General features: G+C 43.6%; 1 protein-coding gene across 1 annotated transcript; it reads left to right on the top strand.

The window, feature by feature from the left end:
* Positions 1-210: 210 nt before the first annotated feature.
* On the top strand, positions 211-20,431 carry FAN1 (FANCD2 and FANCI associated nuclease 1; the record flags this gene model as incomplete). The annotated part of the gene is made up of 13 exons (XM_084253129.1): positions 211-1,507; positions 3,290-3,430; positions 5,016-5,217; positions 8,120-8,353; positions 9,280-9,411; positions 12,081-12,189; positions 13,273-13,392; positions 16,321-16,485; positions 16,845-16,992; positions 17,668-17,771; positions 18,332-18,526; positions 19,094-19,222; positions 20,294-20,431. Exons 1-13 carry the CDS (start codon positions 271-273, stop codon positions 20,429-20,431), a joined length of 3,054 nt encoding a protein of 1,017 aa, XP_084109255.1. The 5' UTR covers positions 211-270.
* Positions 20,432-22,009: the final 1,578 nt, after the last annotated feature.

Genomic DNA, 22,009 nt, shown 5'->3' with positions numbered 1-22,009 from the left:
CCAGGTCCACGCATTTGTCCTCATGCCAAGATACTGCCAGCGCCTGTTGAGTGCTTACTTGGCCCCTTCTGTTGTTGACGTCCTAAACATATTTTTAATCCACGTGCTTTATATTGTAGGAAGAAGAAACTGCCTTAACGAAGAGCATGAAGTCAAATAAAACTCCACTTTTATTTCAAGTCAGGGAGGTAAAAGTAAACCACTGCTCTCTTTCCCCGGTGATATCGGGTGTTTTGTTACTTGAAACACCCGGTTTTCCTTATACACATCATGTCAGAAAGGAAACCTGAGAAAAAGAGACCTCGTAGAAGTTTATCAACTAGCAAGGCTAAAAAAAATGAATCTAACTCAATTATTTCATTTTTTAACAATGCACCCCCTGCAAAACTTGCATGCCCCATCTGTAGTAAAATGGTGCCAAGATATGACTTAAATCAGCACCTCGATGAAGTGTGTGCTAACAATGGTGACATCGCTCCTGCTGGTTCAGGGCATACTGGCTTAAAGAAATCAAATGTATCCACAATGAATTTAACCAGTGTTACGGTAGAAAATGTTACCCCAGAGAAATTGTTATCACCTAAGACCAATTTAACCCCTTGCCAAAGTGAGTCAACAAAAATTGGCATAAAACAGCAGACAAGCCCCTACTTTAAAAGTAAGGATGATTTGGTGCACAAAAATCAAGATGAACTGTCATATCGCAATGCGAAAGTCATTCCTTTGGGAAGTCTGTCATCTAAATTGTCCAGAAGATACATAAAGGCTAAAAGATCAATGAATAAGAATGAGGAATTTGTCAATCATAGTCCACCGAGTTCCTCATCCACTGCAGTCAGGAGCCTGGTAGATAACTGTACAGAGATTGAGGACAAGGATCCAGTTTTTGAGAATAGTTCTCAAAAGGAAAATATGTTTACTTGTGATTTTAAAGAACAGAATGTTGTGGAATGCACTCAAATAGTGGAAGCTGGAAGCTTAAAGGCCCCCCAGGAACGTGGGCAATCAGCCCTCACTCCCGCCCTTTCAGATACTGCTACCATGTTATATTCACCAGATTTAACTCCTGGGAATAAATTAAAGTCTGCTTTAGAGAACAGTTTTGCAAAGGAGAATATCAAAGTAGATAGAAAAGGTGTTGAAAAATACGAGGTAGCAAGTTGTGAAGAGGTAAAGATGACAATTGGTTCAGAAGTTACAGGACAGTCATCACATCAGGAGACAGGATCTCCTGGGTCTGCACATGCTGGTTCTAACTTGACTAGCCTCCAAGAACTTCTTCTGGAAGATAACGGTGGCTTCAGGAGTGAAATCATTGGCAAGATTCCTTTGGAGCAAGGATCAGGCGCTAATGTTCCCGCTGAAACAATTCCAGCACGGCCGAGTCATCCTTACTATCTTCAGAGTTTCCTCATGGTGCTGAAAGCCGTGTTTGAGAATGAAGATGATCAGATGCTCTTTGATGAAGCTGAGAAGGGAATTGTAATGAAATTTTATCAGTTATCAGGTATCTTGATCCTATCTGCTTTCTTGTTTCCCACTTGCCCTGATTTGGACTGTGATGTGACGGGTAGTAATGTAATGGCCACCAGGAGTCAGTGTGGCTTAGTGAGCCCTCTGGGAGTCAGCTCTCCCAGGTTCTTCTAGAGATGGACAAGTGAGTGTGTGTGTGTGTGTGTGTGTGTGCGCGCACGCGCGCGCTCTCTTGCTGATGTCTGCTTCTGCAGAATTATGCCTTACAAGTGCTACTCTGGTTATAATAGAAGGTTATATTTGGTGTATGTTATATGTGTGTTTGGTGGTTATAAAACAGTTGTTTCTAGATTTTAAAAAGTACTGTGTGACTTAGAAAAGTGTACTTTGCCTTTTGAGCATATAATCAAGATTTGATTATTTTGCTGATTTCTCAAACCATTTCTTCAAAAGTTAGTAAAATAAAATACAGGAATAGAACAAACAGGTATTGAGGCAGCTTTTTTCCTCCAACAGTATTTTAGTTCCCTGGACTCACCCTGTTAAAAGTCAGGGTGTGGAGGAAATGGAAACATTTCAAGCTAAATCCGTACATTTAAAAACATTGGTCTCTGCCTCAGTTCCTTGGCATTCAGTGGTGGCCCTAAGCCCATAGTGCCAGTTCCAAGCAAAAGCCAGCCTATTTGCACCCTCCTGCAGGGCCGTGGTGGCTCTGTGGACCTGATATCCTCCCAAGGTGGAAGAACTTTTCGTAGAGGTCATGACTGTTCAGTGGGTTAAAGAAAAAAATCCTGTACAGTGCTGCTGATATTTGGAGGAGGGTTTTTTGTTTTAAATCCACACAGCTTCCTTGTTGACTTGTGCTGTCCTCACCCACTCCTGTCTGGAGTTTTCACGGACCTTTGCTTGGGTGCTGCTTGCATCCATCCCTGTGAGCACGTGTAGTGGTTGGCTCTATGCTTGCATATCATGAAAACTGATGGTCCCCAACTGCATGTTCTGCAGCATTCTTGTATATTGTGCTCCACGGAGAATCTTTAGTGTCTCTGAAAAGAATGACTTCTAATTGATTTTGCCTCTTCAAAAAAAAAAAGGGAAAACTGAAAAATTTAGAAGTGTAAGTATACCATTTTAGATTTGGCAGAAAGTTAAAGATAACCAAAGTAGTAGGGAAATAGACCCAGCAGCTTGGCTGAGATCTTGAGATAGAGAGGAGCTGCCCTAAGAGACCTAGACTTTAGTTTTTGAAAATTCTTTTCCACCAGAAATGGAATAATGTATGTTAAACTAAAAGCAGAAAACACAACTGGAATCCTGGATAGGACATCTCTGAGGGCATACTAATGTTGGTGGCTAGAAAATAGGGTGCCTGGTTCTTAGAAGTTTTTAAATGGTCAATAATCATTACCAATATTGCAGCTTTTAAAAAGTAGTTTTCACACATTGAATACCTCATCTTGTTTAATTTCCCCCCAGCTTTAAGAATATGGTATTATTCTCCCCTCCCCCTTTTTTTTAATGGAGGAGAATGAAATCTCAGGTTCAAAGACATGCATAATTTAGAAGGCAGAGCTGGACCAGGGCTCTCCATCCTGGATGCTCTTTCTGTCCTGTGCAACAGGCGCACAAGGCAAGGGACTTCCTATTTGAAATAAATTACATCTCCCAAAGGAAGAAAGAGATTTTCTTAGAAGATGAGTTGAGCAAGCTTTCATGTATTTCTCATATTTTACTCATCCAGTTTTAAAGAGTAAATGAGATTAGTATGTTGTTTTTGAGGAGAAATAATATTTTTCACTATATTTCTTTATTGCAGATAATGGTCAAAAGTTATATGTACGACTTTTTCAACGTAAATTCAGCTGGATTAAGATAAATAAATTGGACTATGCAGAGATTGCTTCTGACTTAACACCAGTGATTGGAGAATTAAAGCAGGCAGGCTTTCTGCAGACAGGTATGCTTGGTTGAAGAAGGTGCAAAGTGAAAATATGCATAAGAGTTAAGTTTGCAGAATGGTGGTCATAGTGTGGTGCCTGCTCCTGCCATGGTGCCTGGAAAATAGTATTTTTTTTTTTTTTTGCAGAGTTTTTACACTTTGGAGTATAATAAGTTATTCATGTGATGTTAAAGCCAGATTCAGCCTGGGTTACATTTTCCTAGCATAATAGAGATTCCCTGCTGTTATCTGTTTGACTATCACAGGTTCAGGACCACTCCTCTGTCTGATCCTGTTCTTGTTGCCATACCTTTCCCCCCTCATCCATACCTTTGCCCCCTCTTTTCACCCACTTCTTCTGCATGTCACCTCATAAAGTTGCCTGACCACCTGTGTACAACTGCCCTGCCATGTTCACTTGGCCTTGTCCAGTTTTGTCTTTATAGCAGTTATCCTGCCTGGCATGGCTGCTTATTCACTCACTGTGTGAGGAGGTAAGCGCCTGTGCCCAGGTCATGCAGTGTATACCCAATACCTATTTGCTAAAAGGAGAGTGAAGGCACTGCTGAGCTGTGAATACCTTGAAAGTAGAGACTAGCCAGGTCTGATTCAGCACAATCCTCAGGTCTACCATGGTTCTGGGTCTCATAATGGCATGATGTCTACTGTATGTTTAATAAGTTCTCAGCCAGAGGCCTGTGGGGAGAGAGGAGAGCTGATATTTTTGCACAATTGATTTGAGTTTTTATAATCAGGAAAAGAGTGAATGTAAGTCTTTAAGGAGGATGGCCAAACAATAGTGGGTCTTTATATTTTATTTAGAATTCCTTTACTCTGCAGTGAGAAGTTCTGTAATGTTTTAACCTTTATATCTATTTTTCATATTCTTTAATAATTGGTTTGGTAAACAAACTTTCTACAGTAGCATGTTATTTCATTTGTGTTTGACTAAGCTGCCTTCTTTTTAGAGAAAATAAAGCTAGGAAATAATGAAATTTTTTTTAAAAAGATTTATTTATTTATACAAGAGCTGGGGTACAGGTCAGAGGCGCAGGAGGGTGAGAGTGTTCACCAGAGACAGAGTGGGGAGCAGAACAGGCAGACGACCGAAAGCACTGCTGAGGGGAGCAGCGGGCAAGATAGGAGGAGAGGTCTGCTGCGCCAAGTGGGTATCTCCCTGGCTGGCCGAGAATCAAAGCTGCGCTGCAGAGGCTGCAGGTAGCTTCACAGCACTGCACTCAACCTGCTGCACCACCTGGGAGGTCCAATAATTAAATTCTTTTTTTTTTTAAAGATTTATTTATTTATGCATGCAAGAACTGGGGTTCAGGCCAGAAGTGTGGGGGGTGAGAGGATTCACCAAGACAGAGTGGGAAACAGAACAGGCATACTGACTGAAATACACTGCTGAGGGGAGCAGCAGGGAGGCAGGAGACGTCTGCTGTGCCATGTGGGTAGCTCCCTGGCCGGGGATCAAACTCATGCTGTGGTGGCTGCGGATAGTTTCATAGGTTGTGTCTTAACCCCTTGCACCACCAGGGAGGCCCCAATAATGAAATTCTTTACAACTATTTTTATTTAAATTTTTTTTTAACCATTCTAGAATCTGAGTTGCAAGAACTCTCTGAAGTGCTTGAACTTCTTTCTGCTCCTGAACTAAAAACCCTGGCAAAGACCTTCCACTTGGTGAATCCCAATGGGCAGAAACAGCAGCTGGTGGACACCTTTCTCAAATTGGCCAGACAGCCTTCAGTTTGTACTTGGAGCAAGAATCAGCCTGGAATCAGTGCAGTAATTTTAAAAAGGTTTTGTTGGCTACTGTTGCAGTAAAAACATTGAAATGTTGATAGTACATGTAAACTTATTCTAGTAGATGGTACATCTTTTAATTGTAATTGCTTATTTCAGGTATAATTAGATTGAGAAGACAGAATATTAATTACATTAGACTGAATTCTTTCTTTGTATATTACTCATAATTTCTTTTTTATACTAATTTCTAAGACCAAAAAAATTTTCGAGGTTGGGGAACAAAGGCAGTAGGCCTTTGGTATATACTTAAGAGTATTTTATTATTCAAAATAAATTCATTCTCAACTACTGTTCCTTTTTTTTTTTTTTTTAATAGAGGCATGCTTTATTTATTTGTTTGCTGGTTTGTTTGTTTGTTTTGTTTATACATGCACTGGGTACAGTCAGAAGTGCGGGAGGGAGGGTGAGAGAATTCACCAGAGCCAGAGCGGGGAGCAGAGCAGGCAGAAGGACCGAAGTACACTGCTGAGGGGAGCAGCGGCGGCAGGAGAGGTCTGCGCGCCATGTGGGACCCTCCTCCGGTGGCCGGGGAGCAGCCGGGGATCAAACCGGCGCCGCAGAGGCCGCGCGCAGTTTCGCAACCCAGCGCTCAACCGCTGCGCCACCGGGGAGGCCCTCAACTACTGTTCTTAAAGAATTTAAGGGTAAACTATTCAGCCAATTTTTTTTCAGTAAATGTTATTGAAGTTTAATCTGTCAATATTAATATGTAACTTTTCTTGAGTTTAAACATAAATGTTTGCTATAAGCTTTGGAATCCACTGATTCTGAGCCTGGAATCCACTATTCTGGAGTTGTTGAGGATGAATGACAACACTTTTGAAAACACTAAAAAAGAGATGTCACTGTTAGTTATTTTATATAATGTGTGTGTGTCTACACATACATATACATGTACATATTTGTGGGCACTTGTGCACACAAGTAGCCTTCAGTTGTTATGTGCCAAAAGCCCATCTTTGTTGAGAAGATACTGCAAATAACAATCTTTACTAAAGCATAGGTATAAATAAGGCATACATTAAGAAAAGTGTTCCTGCTAACACTTAAAGTTTATATTGTGTTTAAAAGTATTTTAATAAGTTACATATTTATAGTTAATTGACTTTAGGAGTATAAAGTCCTCATCCCTGTGGTATGTTAAATATTTTTTAAATCCTTTCTTTACTAATTGTTTCTGAAATATTTTGTTAACCTCAAGTGAGTGAATAATTATTAAAATTAGCAACCCTCTCATTATAAACACTTAGCATTGAACATAAATAAATGAAAATACTTTTTTTTTTATGGACTGACTTTGGGCTTGTAGGAAAATGAGATTCTTAAGGCTATTTTAGTTGCTCTGAAGTCACTGTCCTTTAAGATTGTCTTGATTCTTCTTTTGTTGCTGAGCCCAGCAGTAGATTCTTTGTCTGACAGCCCCACAGGAGGGCAGTGTCCCTCATCTTACTCTGCTCTTACAGTGAGGGAACAGCGCAAGGCTCACTATTTACATTCTCCTCATCCTGCTGGATAGCCACCACTCACTTTAGCATGTGTGACGCTTTTTTCTGCAGCTCAGAGGCTTGGTCCACTGGGACTCTCTGGGCTGTGCATGGAATGAAGGAAGTAGGTGCTTTTCATCACTCTTCACAGTGTGTGGGTCCTGATTACATGGTGGTGTGATTGGAGTCCCACCCCGTCCCCTCATGTAATGATGGTGGCGCTGATCTCTACAGCATCCCCAGGGGTGCAGCACTGCTTTGTCTAATAGCCTCTGGGATGCATAGGAAAGTGAGGTTTTCTGCTGTGATTCTCAGATGGGGATGACTTTGCCCTCCAGGGGACATTGGCAATGTCTGGAGGCATTTTTGGTTGTCATGAAGAAGTGGGGAGTCATGGAGTTGCTCCTGGAATTTAGTGCAGTGAGGCCAGGCATAATTCGGAGCCTTCTGTAATTCATGCGCAGGACAGCACCCCTGGGGCAGATATCAATGTGGAGAATGAGAAACTCTGTTTTGGATGTGTATGCAAAGTTATTAGAGCCCTGGATTTGATTCAGACTCTCAAGCCCTTGGAGACATCCAGAATCAAACTGAATTCACTCTGAGTTTACCCTGGAATAGAGATGCTTCTGGACCATTTTGCATGTCAGAGAACAGCAGCAAACCTGGATGCAGAGTTATACTACCTCCTGTACACAAAACCTTTGATAATGACCTTTCAAACAGATGCCTGTTAATTAAAGTGTCACTTCAGTCAAGAGTTGAGAATTGCTAATGTCAAATAAATTAAGACTTTATAAATTTGCTGGTATTTTACACATTCATGACCAGTGTCAACCTTCATCTGCTCTTTTATTTAACCAAACTGTGTATAAAACTTTAATTAATTTCATTAAATCCTCACTGTCCCTAGATAGGGATCTGAGCCCCAGAGAGGTTAAGTAATACTCCAGTGTCACACAGCTTTGGAAGTGGTAGTTTTGCTTCAGACTTAGACTAATGAATGCCATTTATCTTCACTTTATCTGAAAGTAACTTGTAAAATATGATATCCAAATGCTTAAAAAGTCAGAGAGGTAGGGCCTCCCCGGTGGCACAGCGGTTGAGCGCTGGGTTGCGAAGCTGCCCGCAGCCTCTGCAGCACCGGTTCCATCCCCGGCTGCTCCCTGGCCAACGGAGGAGGGTCCCACATGGTGCGCAGACCTCTCCTGCCGCCCGCTCCTCCCCTCAGCAGTGTACTTCGGTCCTTCTGCCTGCTCTGCTCCCCACTCTGGCTCTGGTGAATTCTCTCACCCTCCCGCGCTTCTGACTGTACCCAGTGCTTGTATAAATAAATCAATCAATCTTACCCCCCAAAAAATACCTTTAAAAAAAAAGAAAGAGAGGTGTATCTGTTTTCTTTGTTTTTCAGGGCTAAAGACTTGGCAGGACAGTCACTGAGAGTCTGCAGAGGCCCTCGGGCTGTGTTTTCCCGGATCTTGCTACTGTTCTCATTGACCGACTCTCTGGAAGATGAGGAAGCCGCCTGTGGTGGTCAGGGACAGCTCTCTACTGTGCTGTTGGTCAATCTTGGTCGGATGGAGTTTCCCAGGTACACCGTCAATCGGAAAACCCAAATCTTCCAAGATAGAGATGATCTTATCAGGTAAGATCAAGTTCTTTGGCTATAATTATTTGTGTGGTTTTTAATTTATAAAATAATTTTATAAGAAGTTTTAGTATTTTTTTTGCCAGCCGCAGTAGAAACATAAGTTCATAATCAAAGCAGTTTTTGAAGTTTCTTTGGCTTGTTATCATTCTGCCTCACTTGTAAACATTTCTAAGACTATCAGGGAAATGTAGAAATGTGCTTAGATTAGGTTTGCCAAAGCAATAAGTTTTGAGTGAGAGCTACACAAAATTTCTCTGGCTTATAGTCCTTAAAAGCTTTTGCAGAGAGCTTTTTAAAAAATACAGACATCTGAACAAACCTGCCTTGTGAGTATATTGTTGGTGTGAATAAGACTGAAGATGAATATTTACCTTGTAATAACTTAAGATAAAGCTAATAATGATGATGAGTAGAGTAATGTGCTTGATAAATCAGAAGTTTTCACCAGTCTGTTTCGTACTGTTTGGTTTGACCAGCATAAGTCAAACCAAACTCTTGACTAAATTGCTGTTACCGAAGCTATACCTTATAGATTATAAATCTAAGTCAGTTACGTGTTTATGTGGTTGCTGCCAGATCGCTGAATGAATGAAGGAATGAATGAATGGATGAATGAGTAAGTACAAAATGGGGAAGGATGAGTTGATTGACATCATCTTTATAGCACGGAGCATGTTATGTAATAGTACATATGGGTTTTTTTTTTTCTTTCTAACTGAGTAATCAGTATCAGTTCCGCTAGGACACTCCAGTGGAGGAGTATATTATCACCAGAATAACATTTAAATAATCCTCATATTTTCAAAAACATACTTTAACAACTTCAGAATTAGATCTAGTAGAGAGATGTGGTAATTCTTTTTATCTACATCATTCACACTTGAAACTGGATAATGTGGGTCCTCTCTCTACCCCCCTAGATATGCAGCTGCCTCGCACATGCTGAATGATATTTCTACTGCAATGGCTAGTGGGAACTGGAAGGAAGCTAATGAGCTCTCTCAGTGTGCGAAAAGGGATTGGAACAATCTGAAAAACCACCCTTCTCTGAGGTGAGATTTTTTTTTTCAGGTGCCTGTCAAAATTTACTTATTGACCAAATTGTTCCAACCATTTAAGGTAATTTTTTTCATGAAGAACAAACTCCTTTTGTTCTGTGGTCAAGCCAGCTGTGGAACTGAATTTCCTTCTTGGTTTACATTATGCAAAGTGCCATGTAAAATAGTAGGAGATGTAGGAAAGCTTGAAGTGTATTTTATATAACTCAGATCCCTGTGCAACAGACATTCAAGTGAATGAACACTTACCTTCCAGCTTGCCATCTGTTGTAGTAGTATGTTATTGTGTGGCTTCTCTTAGTATTGCTGGCCGAATGTAGATTTGGGGGAGATGTGGGTTGTGGGAAGCATGGTAGATATGTTCTTCCAGTAGAAATGCAAGCAGATGTTACTCTGAAAAAGAAAGCTAAATCAAACATTTACTGTAAAAGTTTATCAGTGCATGATGCTGTTTATTTTTTGTTATTTAATGTTAAATATAGTGTTTATTTGTTAAGAAAAGTTTTTTTCTATTATTACACAATGATGAGGAAAAGTAGTATAATATCTCTTTTAGGAAAAAACAGCATAAAATTTTTTTTTTAAAGATTTATTTATTTATTTATACAAGCACCGGGTACAGTCAGAAACGCGGGAGGGTGAGAGAATTCACCAGAGCCAGAGCGGGGAGCAGAGCAGGCAGAAGGACCGAAGTACACTGCTGAGGGGAGCAGCGGGCGGCAGGAGAGGTCTGTGCGCCATGCGGGACCCTCCTCCGGTGGACGGGGAGCAGCCGGGGATCGAACCGGCACAGTGGAGGCTGCAGGCAGCTTCGCAACCCAGCGCTCAATCGCTGCGCCACCGGGGAGGCCCAACAGCATAAAATTTAATACAGAAATAATACTGACTTTAAAAAATCATAGCCAGGAAAATGGCCCTTGCTGCCAAAAAAAAAAAAAAAAAAAAGTTTTGCCCTTTGCCCATATTTCTTTTTTTTTTTTTAAAGATTTATTTATTTATGCATACAAGAATGGGGGTAGAGGACAGAGGTACGGGGGTGAGAGGATTCACCAGAGACAGAGTGAGGAACAGAATAGGCAGATTGACTGAAATACACTGCTGAGGGGAGCAGTGAGTTTTGCCCATATTTCATTTGGAGTATTTTGTAATTCATACCAAAACTGAACCATTTACTTAAACAGTTTTCTTTTCTTTTGTTATTTATTTATTTATTTTTAAATAATAAATTTTATTTTTATATTCCCCATACAATTGCAACCCCCCCCATTCTGACCCCAATCCCTCCCCTCCTGCCCCCCACCCCCCAAAAAGTGTCTCTGGTTCATAGTTTTTTGTTGATTTTGATTTTCACTTTCTTATAGTTATTCATTTTCCTGGTCCCTTATTTAAGTTTTCTAGATTCCTGCTATGAGTGAGACCATCCAGTATTTTTCTTTTTCTGTTTGGCTTATTTCGCTGAGCATGATCCCTTCCAGCGCCATCCATGTTGCAGCAAATTGCATGTGTTTATCTTTTTTGAATGCTGAGTAATATTCCATGGTGTATATGTACCACATCTTCTTGATCCAGTCATCTATTTTTGGGCATTTGGGTTGTTTCCAAAGCTTAGCTATTGTAAACAGTGCTGCTATAAACATAGGGGTGCAGGTGTTCTTTGGAATTGATGTTTCTGTGTCCTTTGGGTAAATACCTAGGAGTGGAATTGCTGGATCATATGGAAGCTCTATGTTTAGTAGGTCCAGAACTTAAACAGTTTTCTAGAAATGAGGAGACCTGTGTGGACATGTTACCCCTGGGATGTGCATGTACATTAGAGGATTTCCCTAAGATAGTGTAGGGAAATTTTTTACCATTACTCAAGCCAAACTATAAAATAAATGGTCAAACACATTAATAAATTATTTTCTTCATTAAAAAAAAAAGAGAAAAAGAGGGCCTCCCCTGATGGCACAGCGGTTGAGCACTGGGCTGTGAAGCTGCCCACAGCCTCTGCAGCGCTGGTTCGATCCCCGGCCGCCAGACCTCTCCTGCCGTGCCCGCTGCTCCCCTCAGCAGTGTAGTTCGTCGGTCTGTCTGTTCTGTTCCCCGCTCTGGCTCTGGTGAATTCTCTTACCCTCCCGCGCGTCTGACTATACTCAGTGCTTGTATAAATAAATAAATCTTTAAAAAAAAAAAAAAAAGAAGACAAAGAAAAGAAAAATAAGCCAGGAAGTTAGATTATTGGTAGCTCTGTGAAAGGCGCAGCAGTGTTTTAGGCTCTGCAGACAACACCGTGTCTGTTCTGCCAGGGTAGCGGATTCCAGAATAACTTTATTTACACTCAGGTAAGAATTTCATATAATTTCTACTTGCCACAGAAAGTTATTTTCCTTTGGATTTATTTTAACCATCGAAATTTTGAAAACCACGCTTAGCGTGCATGACATACAAAACAGGTGTAGGCCCTTGGCTTGACCTGAGACCCAAATTTGGTGACCTAAGTAACCTGGGGATGGGGCCTGCTGTGAGAATGTAGATTTGTGCTGCAGAAATTGGATGCAACTGACAGTGCTTAGGATCTGTCTTTTCAAAAGATAGGAATCCAGTTTGCTTTGTTACGTCTTGTAATTGTCTTGCAACAATAGACTGAATTACTAAGCAGCCGGTGTACATCTTCACTGTAGGTACCATGAGACGTTACCGGTCTTTCTGCGGTGTTTCACGGTCGGGTGGATTTACACGAGGATTCTGTCTCGGTCTGTGGAAGTGCTGCAGAGACTCCACCTGTACAAGGTTAGAGCTCGAGTCCCTGCCCCTCCACACTGGCATGGCCGCAGTCAGCCTGACAAGAGCTGCCTGGTCCCTCTGCTGCACTATCTGTGGTCAGCTCGCAGTGATTTGATAAAGCTCACTTCCTGTGTCCCCGGGGTTAGAGAGAAGCCTGAAGATTACCCCTGGCATTCTCTGCTGTGAGTGACATGTGCCCCGGGGGTCAAGGACAGAGCCTTCAGGAGCCACAGTCTCTGCAGCCTAGGCCTGGTCTCTTTTGGAACTCCTTGTGTGGCTTGGGAGGTCTCTGAGCTGGAAACCTCATACCTGCATGGGCCTCCCTGACAGCTGTTGCGGACAGTCTGGAAATAATTTACAATCACAATCAGAGATTTGGTTCTCTCCTCACACAAAATATCGTGAGATTACTAGTTAACTTTCTCATGTTTAGCATTTCTATATTAAAATTGTATTTTACTAAGAGGGTGTACCGAGGATGGGGTTCTTACCTAGGTCCATGAATCTCAAGAAGATCCACTGGATGAGCTTCTGGGGACCTGTGAACCCCAATGGTGTACACATGAGAGTTTGTGCATTTTTCTGAGACTCTTCAGATGTTTCAAAGACATCCTTGAGCCACAGAAGACTTACACAAAGCATGAACCAAGTGTGTGTATATAAATCTCCACAGAACTCCCTGTTGAAGTGGGGATGAGGACACCCCTCATTACTGTCCTGTCCACCCTTAATTCCTCTGCTGTCATCCTGTAACTTGCTGGCATCCCAGAAGCTGTGGGATTACAGCCCCCCCACCAGTTCTTGTTTGTGGCCCTGAGCTGTTGACTTGCTTTATAGAGAATACAGTCCAGACCTCTGCTTACTCCCAGTTAGCAGTGGACCTAGGTGAAAAGTAGGGATGCCTCAGGGAGCTTGGGGGGCCCACTCCAGAGGTTGCCTTGCAATCCCTTTCAGTCCTGGGTCCCTGGCCTTATTTAGAATGCACAGGGAAGCTTTATGCTTGCCCTTCGCCTGTCTTACTGGCTTCTCAGTACAGTGACCATTTCTGGTATGTGTGAATCTGATGAGTTTCGTTTGTTGGTGCCATAGGAAGCAGTGGAGGAGCTCGAGAACCTTCTGTCCCAGCAAGTGTACTGTCCTGACAGCAGAGGCCGGTGGTGGGACAGGCTGGCTCTGAACTTACACCAGCACCTGAAACGCCTAGAGCCGGTAACTCACTATGCCTGAGCCTTTTTTTTCTTTTTTTTTTACTTTTGCATAAATTAAAAAAAAATAGTAGGTATTATTCCTTAACAATCTAAATGCAATTTGTACTTTCTTTGCTGTTCTTTTGTCTTTTTCCTACCCCAAGAGGAGTAACAGGGACACTAACACAGGCCCAGCAGGCGGTAGCCTACTTCTGTCTTCTCTTCATTGATTTGGGAGATGGCTGGCGGGGGAGTCTGCACTGGGATTTGGGAATTGGGACCTGAAAGTTAAGGAGTGGGGGCCTTAGACAGGGTAGCTGTCTCCACACTTGCAGGTGCTCTCAAGGAAGGTGCTCTTTGTTTTGGAAATGGTGGTTTTATTTATGAGCTGCATGGGGCCTGCAGGTAGAAAGAGAGATGGAAGTTGTTCTTTTCCCTGATTTACTGCAGGGACTTTAGGGGCCCTCTGTGAGGCCATTGGCAAATGCACTGTCTGACCAGCCCTGAGGAGGCCTCCTTCTCCCTCCAGGCGCTGCTCATCCCTGGGGCCGGCAGGGCCCTTGGAAGTGGGGATACTGGTAGTCTCAGTGGCTAGCAGCCTCACTGGGGCCCCAAGGCTGCTGCAGCGGCTCTATGTTGGCTGCCCCAGGCTCTAGGCCTCATGCCAGGGGTGCGTTTGTGTTAAAGGGAGAGGACTGGGACCTTTGGTTTTCCCAGTGGCATCTTTGTTGAATCTGGGTGATGCAATGGTGGAAAAACTGACCTTGGGTGTGGACACAGCGTAGACTGCCTTAATTGCTTCTAATGAAAAAGTGCCTTGTTACCTAAAGTGCTTCCAGAGGAAAGAGCAGTTTCCTTTTTCGGAGGTGGGTGTGGTGCGGCCTCACCTCTCTGTTTGTTGAGCTGAAATAGCAAGAGAAAGAAAGCATCCATGAGCCCAGAGCACATGTGGAGAAAGGCTGTGTGGCCTCTTTCTTTCAATGAAGAAAGGTTCAAAAATTTTGTAGATGTCCCCCTTGCGCTCACTTCTCATAAATGGAGCATCAGTCACTTTCAGAGGTGGATGAGCCCCTGGGCTAATTTTTGAGTTGGATGGAAAATCCTAATTCTCTGTAGTCACACTCATAATCTTCATTATTCTGATGCCACTCCTCACTTTCTTGCTTTTTTTTTTCAAATATTTATTTGTTTATGCATACAGGACAGAGATGAGGGGGGATGAGAGGATTCACCAGAGACAGAGTGGGGAGCAGAACAGGCAGATCAACTGAAATACACTGCTGAGGGGAGCAGTGGGCAAGACAGGAGAGGCCTGCTGCACCATGTGGGTAGCTCCCTGGCCGGGGATTGAACTCATGCTGCAGTGGCTGTGGACAGCTTCATAGCAACCTATGTCTTAACCCCTTGCACCTCACTTACTTTACGTGCTTCTCCAGTAAGGAAATCTGCTAGCAGGTTGTTCCTGTGAAGTGCCCAGGGGCCAATCCCTCCCCTGCAGCCAGCACCCCCAAAAGGCCTCCTTTTCTCTTCCCAGCCCCTCTTAACCCTCCACTAATGGTGGCCTAACCTGTCACTGATTTTCAAGGTATTTTTTTTTTGCTTTTTATTATTTTTTGCTTTTTATTATTTTATTTTATTGCTTTTTATTATTTTATTTTATTTTTTTTTGCTTTTTATTATTTTATTGTAGTAAAATATATAATACAAATACAATTTGTCATTCTAAGTTTTTAGGCATACAATTCAGTGGCATTAATTACACACAATGTAGTGCAAATTTGACCTCTATTTCCACACTTTGCCATCACTCCAGACAGAAACTCTGAAAACTCTGAAACTGTTAAGTAATTACTCCCTATTCCCAACCCCCACCTTGTACCCACTAATCTACTTTCTGTCTTTAGGAGTTTGCCTATTCTAGATATTTACTATAACATTTGTTCTTTGGTTACTCACTGATTTCAGATAGTGTAATGTTCTTACGGTTCTTCCATGTTGCCACATGTGTCAGAATTTTCTTTCTTTTCAAGGCTGAATAATATTCTGCTGTACAAATAGACCACGGTTTATTTATCCATTCATCTGTTGATGGACACTTGAGCTGCTTCCTTCTTTTGGCTTCAACAGGCAAGCCCCTGTTGAAGCTCTGCCTTCAATTCTTTTGGTCCTGTGCTCAGAAATGGAGTTGGTGTGTTTAGCTTTTTGAGGACTTGCCAAGCTGGTTTTAACTTGAATCACTTTTTACATTCCTGCCAGCAGTGTGAGAGGGTTCCAGTTGCTCCCACATCTTCCCAACTCATTTTCCATTTCTCTGATTATAGTCCTAGTAGGTGTGAATTGGTACCCTGTTGTGGTTTTCAGTATTTTTGTTTGTGTATTCAACTATGAATAACCTTAGGAAATGTATCCAGCCCTTCCAAACCTAAGGTTCTCCCTAACTGAGGAGTTGGACCACCCCAGGTGCGTGCGGGGCTCAGCTAAGGGCCCTGGAGGGATCGATGCCTGGGTCCCTGCCCTGCAGATGCACATCCTGTGATCAGGGGTGGGGACATGTGTCTTTTTTCAAAGCTCCCCAGCGGTGCCCTGAGAGAGCTTTCTCACCCCCATCCCACCCTTGTCCTCCACCCTGCCATCCAGGGCCATCCAAGGCCATCTCTTTCTCAGGCCCTGAGGGGTGGCAACTGAGCTCTACCATGTCCACATCTACCACAGATAACCAGCAGGCTTCTGTGCTCCCCACACTTTGCGTCAGGGATTAGGATTCACTTGCACTAAAAGCATTAGAATAGGATCTCAGGGAATAGCTTTAATCTCTGGAAATGCTGCTTTGGCCATTTGTTAATTAGCACAATTGAATAATTAATTAATGTTTGGGTTCCTGTCACACAAAATTAATGGCTGCTGCTGTGGGGCCTTTGGGATCCTGATATGGGACTGTCTTCTTTGCTAGGCCATTAAGTGCATCGCAGCAGGGCTGGCGGATCCAGAGGTCAGGACGGGGCATCGCCTTTCGCTCTACCAGAGAGCCGTGCGCCTGAGAGAGTCTCCGAGCTGTCAGAAGTACAGACACCTCTTCCGGCAGCTGCCAGAAATAACGGTGGAAGATGTTAAGCATGTACGTAAATAGCCTTTGGGCACTTTGGACTTAAAAACATTGACTGTTTGGTTTTCTCCTTGGAAGAAACTTATAAGCAGTGTTTAGTGTGAAAACAACTGAACACCTGTCTGGACAGGGCCTCTCATCTCAGGGCTGGGCAGGCTGAAGGGGGGTTTGCTCACCCCCGGGGTGGAGCAGCTTGCTGTTAAACTCCTGAATCAGGGACCCAGGTAGTGACCTGTTCCCATCTTTGCAGGCATCGGAGTGTGGGTCATACACTGGTGCTCTGCTCGGCACACGTGTCTTCAGGACACAGAAGTCTGGTTCCCAGAGGCCTCCCCTGACGGGCTAACCTGCCTTCTCTTACCGCCTTGCAGGTGACCATCACGGGCCGGCTGTGCCCGCAGCGTGGGATGGGCAAGTCCGTGTTTGTGATGGAGGCTGGGGGGGCCGCCCCTGCCACCGTCCTGTGCTCTGTGGAGGAGCTGGCTCTGGCCCATTATAGATGTGAAGGCTTTGACCAGGGTAATGTGCACATCTCTTGCTGCCTGGGCACCCGATGGTAGAGCCTGGGGGTCGGTGGTCAGCACTTGGTGGCTGTCATCTTTCTGTCCTGTCCCCGGCAGGTGGAGCTACCCACCCAGGGGTGGTGGAAAAGAACTTTTAACAACTGTTGTTAAAGGCGTTTTCTTCCACTTGGCCAGCACCTGCTGCCGGGTGTGTGTGAGGAGTGGTGCTCTGGGTGGGATGTTAAGAGGAGTGAGGCTGGTTTTGCTCTCAGAGAGCCTTGTGGGCAGGGAGGGTGAGGACCTCGGTAGAGGACCCAGGGAGCCACTGCTTGTGCCCAGAGCGCCCAGAGGAGGAGAGGGACCAGGCCATGACTGAAAGCAATAGGCTGGCCTCAGAGCCAGGCATCTACTGTCGGAAGGTTGGAGTGTGAGTCCTGGGTGAGTAGCACCAGGGGAACCAGAGAAGTTACTAGAAAGAGCAGTCATTTGAATTCCTTGTAAAATGAGCTCTCGATCCCCCAGGTGGGAGAATGTAAGTAAGAACTGGATAAAACTGAGTGAGGAATGGCACAAAAGCAGCATTTGCTTTCCTATCTAAAATAGCTTTTATTTCCTTCACAACTGAATGGGCGGCGGTGGTGGTGGCTTTGAGGCAGTGAGGAAGCTCACCTTTCCTGTGTGGCTGTCTTAGGTATTCACGGGGAAGGGTCCACCTTTAGCACACTCTGTGGCCTCCTCCTGTGGGACATCATCTTCACGGATGGGATACCAGATGTCTTCAGAAACACCTACCAGGTAACCAGTTACTGTGGGCCAAGCGGACACGCTCTGTACGCGAATGGCACCGTCACTGGGGGGACCGGCCCACCCGTGAGCACATGTCGGGGGCTGTCAGAACCCCACCTTGCCCCCGTTGCATTATGATGCTAATGTTCTTAGAATAGCTTTTCGTTTTAAAATCTGATTCACAGAAAAATGCAAGTTCATTGTTTTAAATGTTTAAGCCCAGTTTGCCTTCAGCGTTCCCACTGGAAACTTCAGCGTATGGCCCTTCAGCCCCAGCCCTTCCTGAGCGCGTGTCCGGGCGGTGCTGTGCTGGGCACGGCCATGAGCATTGTCACTTGCACATGAGAACTTCTGCTGATGGAACCCAGTTCTTTTCACAAACTCTAAAATACCAGTACAGAAATTGCTTTTATATTAAAGAGTACTTAATTTTTACATATCGTTTGAGGAAAAGGATGTATTGATTTAATCAAACCAGCCAATTCCTAGACTCTGTAGGTAGTGAATATTCTTCTGATTAATTGGTTCTTTTCCGGTCCACTGTGAGAGCTTGTTTTCCTGCAACACAGGCGTTCCCCCTGGACTTGTGTACAGACAGCTTCTTCACAAGCAGGCGGCCAGCCATCGAGGCCCGGCTGCAGCAGATCCACAGTGCCCCGGCGGAGAGCCTGAGGGCCTGGGTGGCAGCCACGTGGCAGGCCCAGGAAGGCAAAGTGGCTTCCCTTGTCAGCTGGGATCGCTTCTCGTCTCTTCAGCAAGCTCAGGTGAAAATCTGCACAGCATACTCCAGCATACTCCCAAACAATGTGAATGTGTGTGTCTGTATGAACATGTGTATATCCATGTATGTACGCATGTATCTATGTAACTCCAGCCCAGCTGCCACTGTTACTGAGGGGACTTGTTAGGACATAAGCAAGTCTCAATGATGGCTTTTCCAGCTGACTATTTCCCTTTGCGTGACCTGTGACCCCGGGCAGAGAGCACATGCCATCTTTCCCTGACTGCTGGCCTCTGGTCTCTGGGAGTCATGGCTGTCTTACTCTGAAGCGCTCACTCCACATTCCCTTTTCCTCATCGGCTTCCTGGGATTTTCCCAACTGGGCAGAAGTATGCAACTGACCAAAAGCAAGCTGGTGTCCCAGAACTGGCCAGTCGGGACCTTAGCCAATGGCTTTGGAGGCCAAGACAGGCAGCACACAGCACCTGTTGTTCATGGAACCTGTTTCTGCTGAATTACACACTGAGTTTTCTCTGTCTCATAAACACTGAAGCATCTCAGGGTCTCAGTTATAAGCGGATGACTAATGATCCATGGATTTTGTGTTCAGGATCTTGTTTCCTGCTTGGGGGGTCCCATCCTCAGTGGTGTGTGCAGGCGCCTGGCTGTGGATTTCCGCCATTGCCGAGGAGGCCTCCCCGACCTGGTTGTGTGGAACTCCCAAAATCATCGTTTTAAGGTCAGTTGAGCCATAATGCAAGGTCATATTTGTAATTTTTATCAAAGATATTTGAGGCATTTCTTGCATGATGATGGCAAGTTTGAGTCCCTTTTAAGTTGTTGAATGCAGGACCCAGGGGCCACTGGTGGGGAGTGGGGAGCTCTCCCCCACAGCCCTTAGAGCGCTGGTTTCTTAAGAGCAGGCAAGTGAGAACCAGGTGAGCAAGACAGAAGTCTGTGTAACTTGCTTTTAAAGGTGACATTCTGTCTCTCTTGCTGTATCCTGTGGTTCGACGCAAGGCATCATCCCACACTGAAAGGGTGGGGTTCCTGTAGGGCATCAGCGGAGGATGGGAGCTCTTTAGACTCCTTGATTTTGGGTGCCCTCCTTGGCTCACCCTATTGCCCATCATGGGTGGGTCTTTTCTTACTACTGAGTTTTGAGATTAAAAAAAAGAATTTTGGATACAAGTCCCTTTATTGGGTATTTCATCCCAATTTGTGGCTTGTCTTTCCCTTCTCTTACTGGTGTCTTTTGACAAGCAGTTTTAAATTTTGACTATGTCTAACTTACCTGTTCTTTAACGGATCAAGCTTTTGGTGTCATGTGACTATAATTGTAGATTTCTGTGCTTGGGATTCATGAAGCTTCTTGGGTCTTTAGGTTTAGTTTCCATAAAATGTGAAAAATTTTTAGCCATTACTTTTCCAAATAACTTTCTCACCTCTTCCCATTAGGAATTCTGATTAGACATCTATTAGGCTGCTAATAGGTCTATTAAAATTTTTTTCTTCTAACTTCACTTTGGATGCCTTTCATCACCATGTCCTGAGGCTTAGTAATCTGCAGTGAATGAGATTGACTCAGTTCCTGCCCTCATGGAGCTGATGTGTGAAGTTTAATCCTTATGATAAAGACCATCATAAAGTATATAGGAAGGCCCCTAAGAGGTGCGCTGGGCCTTCTGAGATGAATTTAAGATGAGCCTTGTAGGCTACAAAGTCAGGCATGTGAACAGTACAAATTACTGTAGTTCATTGGCCCATTTTCAATAAGATGCTAATAATTTTTTATAACTTTACCTTACAGCTGGTGGAAGTTAAAGGCCCCAGTGACCGTCTTTCACAGAAGCAAATGATCTGGCTGGATGAGTTGCAGAAGTTAGGGGCTGAAGTAGAAGTCTGCCATGTCGTTGCAGTTGGCGCGAAGAGCAAAGGTCTTAACTAAGAGTTGTAGAATTGAGAATATCAGTCATATATATAAGATTTCAAAAGCATAAAGTGACCCTGTATTTAATTTTGTTACTGGTGGTAATAAACTTGACGGTTTAACCACTCATCTTGCACAGTGTCTATATATTACAAAAACTTGTATTGGCTAGAATACACTGGTCTAGCCACAAGGCAAGTAATGAACTTTTTTTTTTTTTTTAAAGATTTCTTTCTTTATTTATACAAGCACTTGGCACACTCAGAAGTGCGGGAGGGTGAGAGAATTCACCAGAGCCAGAGCAGGGAGCAGAACAGGCAGGCAGACTGACGAAGTACACTGCTGAGGGGAGCAGCGGGCGCCGCAGGATGTCTGTGCACCATGTGGGACCCTTGCCTGGTGGCCGGAGATTGAACCTGCGCTGCAGAGGCTGTGGGTAGCCTCGCAGCCCAGCGCTCAACCGCTGCACCACCAGGGAGGCCCAAGTAATGAACTTTTTAAAGGTCAAAACCTTTGTGGTCATTTTAGGGGTTGGATGTGATCTGTTTTATTAGACTTACTGACACCCAAATGAGATGATCTGCAGGTTTTTTATAAAAGTAGTACACACAGTTTCCAATAAGTATACTGGAAGTAGATTCTTGGATTTATGTACATTCAGCTGTTCTATATTGTGGTAGGTGATTTTTGCATTGATAACTACAACAAACACTTTGTGGAAATTTTATTCAGCAACCAGAATTTCCTTCACATTCATTACTGTTGAACAAGATCTCTCAGCTTCCTGCTCATCCTACTTGCAGTCAAGTCATAATCAATTTTAGGCACAAGGTTTTAGTTTTTCCCCAAAATCAAGTTTTTAACTACTTGAGGTTACTGCTGGAGCAAGCAGATTTTGTTGAAGGATACAGTGAAGTGTTTGCCCTCTTAGCACAAATTAATGTACTTTTCTTTAAAAAGTAGACATTTTTGGTTTTAAAATTGGTTTCCATCATAAAATAACAGCAAAACATTGTCACTTTTGAGTTCAGTACTGGAAGTCTGCAGCTGGCTGACATCTGGGTGGCATTGATCAGCAAAGGCTTCGCCGCAGGGCTGTGGGCATTGAGTGTTCAGCTCTTTGGTTCCACGTCTGCACCCACACTTGGGACTTCATCGCCAAAACATCCTTTCTGCTGGCAGAGGTACCAAGCAGCTTTGCGATGGCTAGGATTTAAGGCTGTTATAGTTGTTTTTCATATTATGCACAATCAATTGTGGCACAATAATCATGCTATAACAACTGTCCAGCAAAAATAAAATGAAAAACTGTACTACATTTGATTATCATATAAAAATATGCATTTTCTATTTTAAAACAGTATTAATAGTACCTAATCTTTACCTTGTAAATTAACAAAAGAAATCGCTAAAAAAGTTGAAATAAATGTGTTAAGGAAGAGAATTAAATGATCAGCCCTCCCCCAAAGTATCAAATTTAGATTAATTTGTAAGAATAAAGAAGCTTAATAAAAAAGGGGAGAATTACTCCACTCTCGACGGCATGATAGGCTGTGGTGTTTTAAGGGCACTGGCTTCCAATCAAGGATTATAAAA

The sequence above is a fragment of the Talpa europaea genome (genome assembly GCF_964194135.1).
Source record: "Talpa europaea genome assembly, chromosome: 14".
Taxonomy (NCBI): Eukaryota; Metazoa; Chordata; class Mammalia; order Eulipotyphla; family Talpidae; genus Talpa; species Talpa europaea.
The sequence above is the reverse complement of the archived record's forward strand: the minus strand, read 5'-3'. Positions and strand labels throughout refer to the sequence as shown.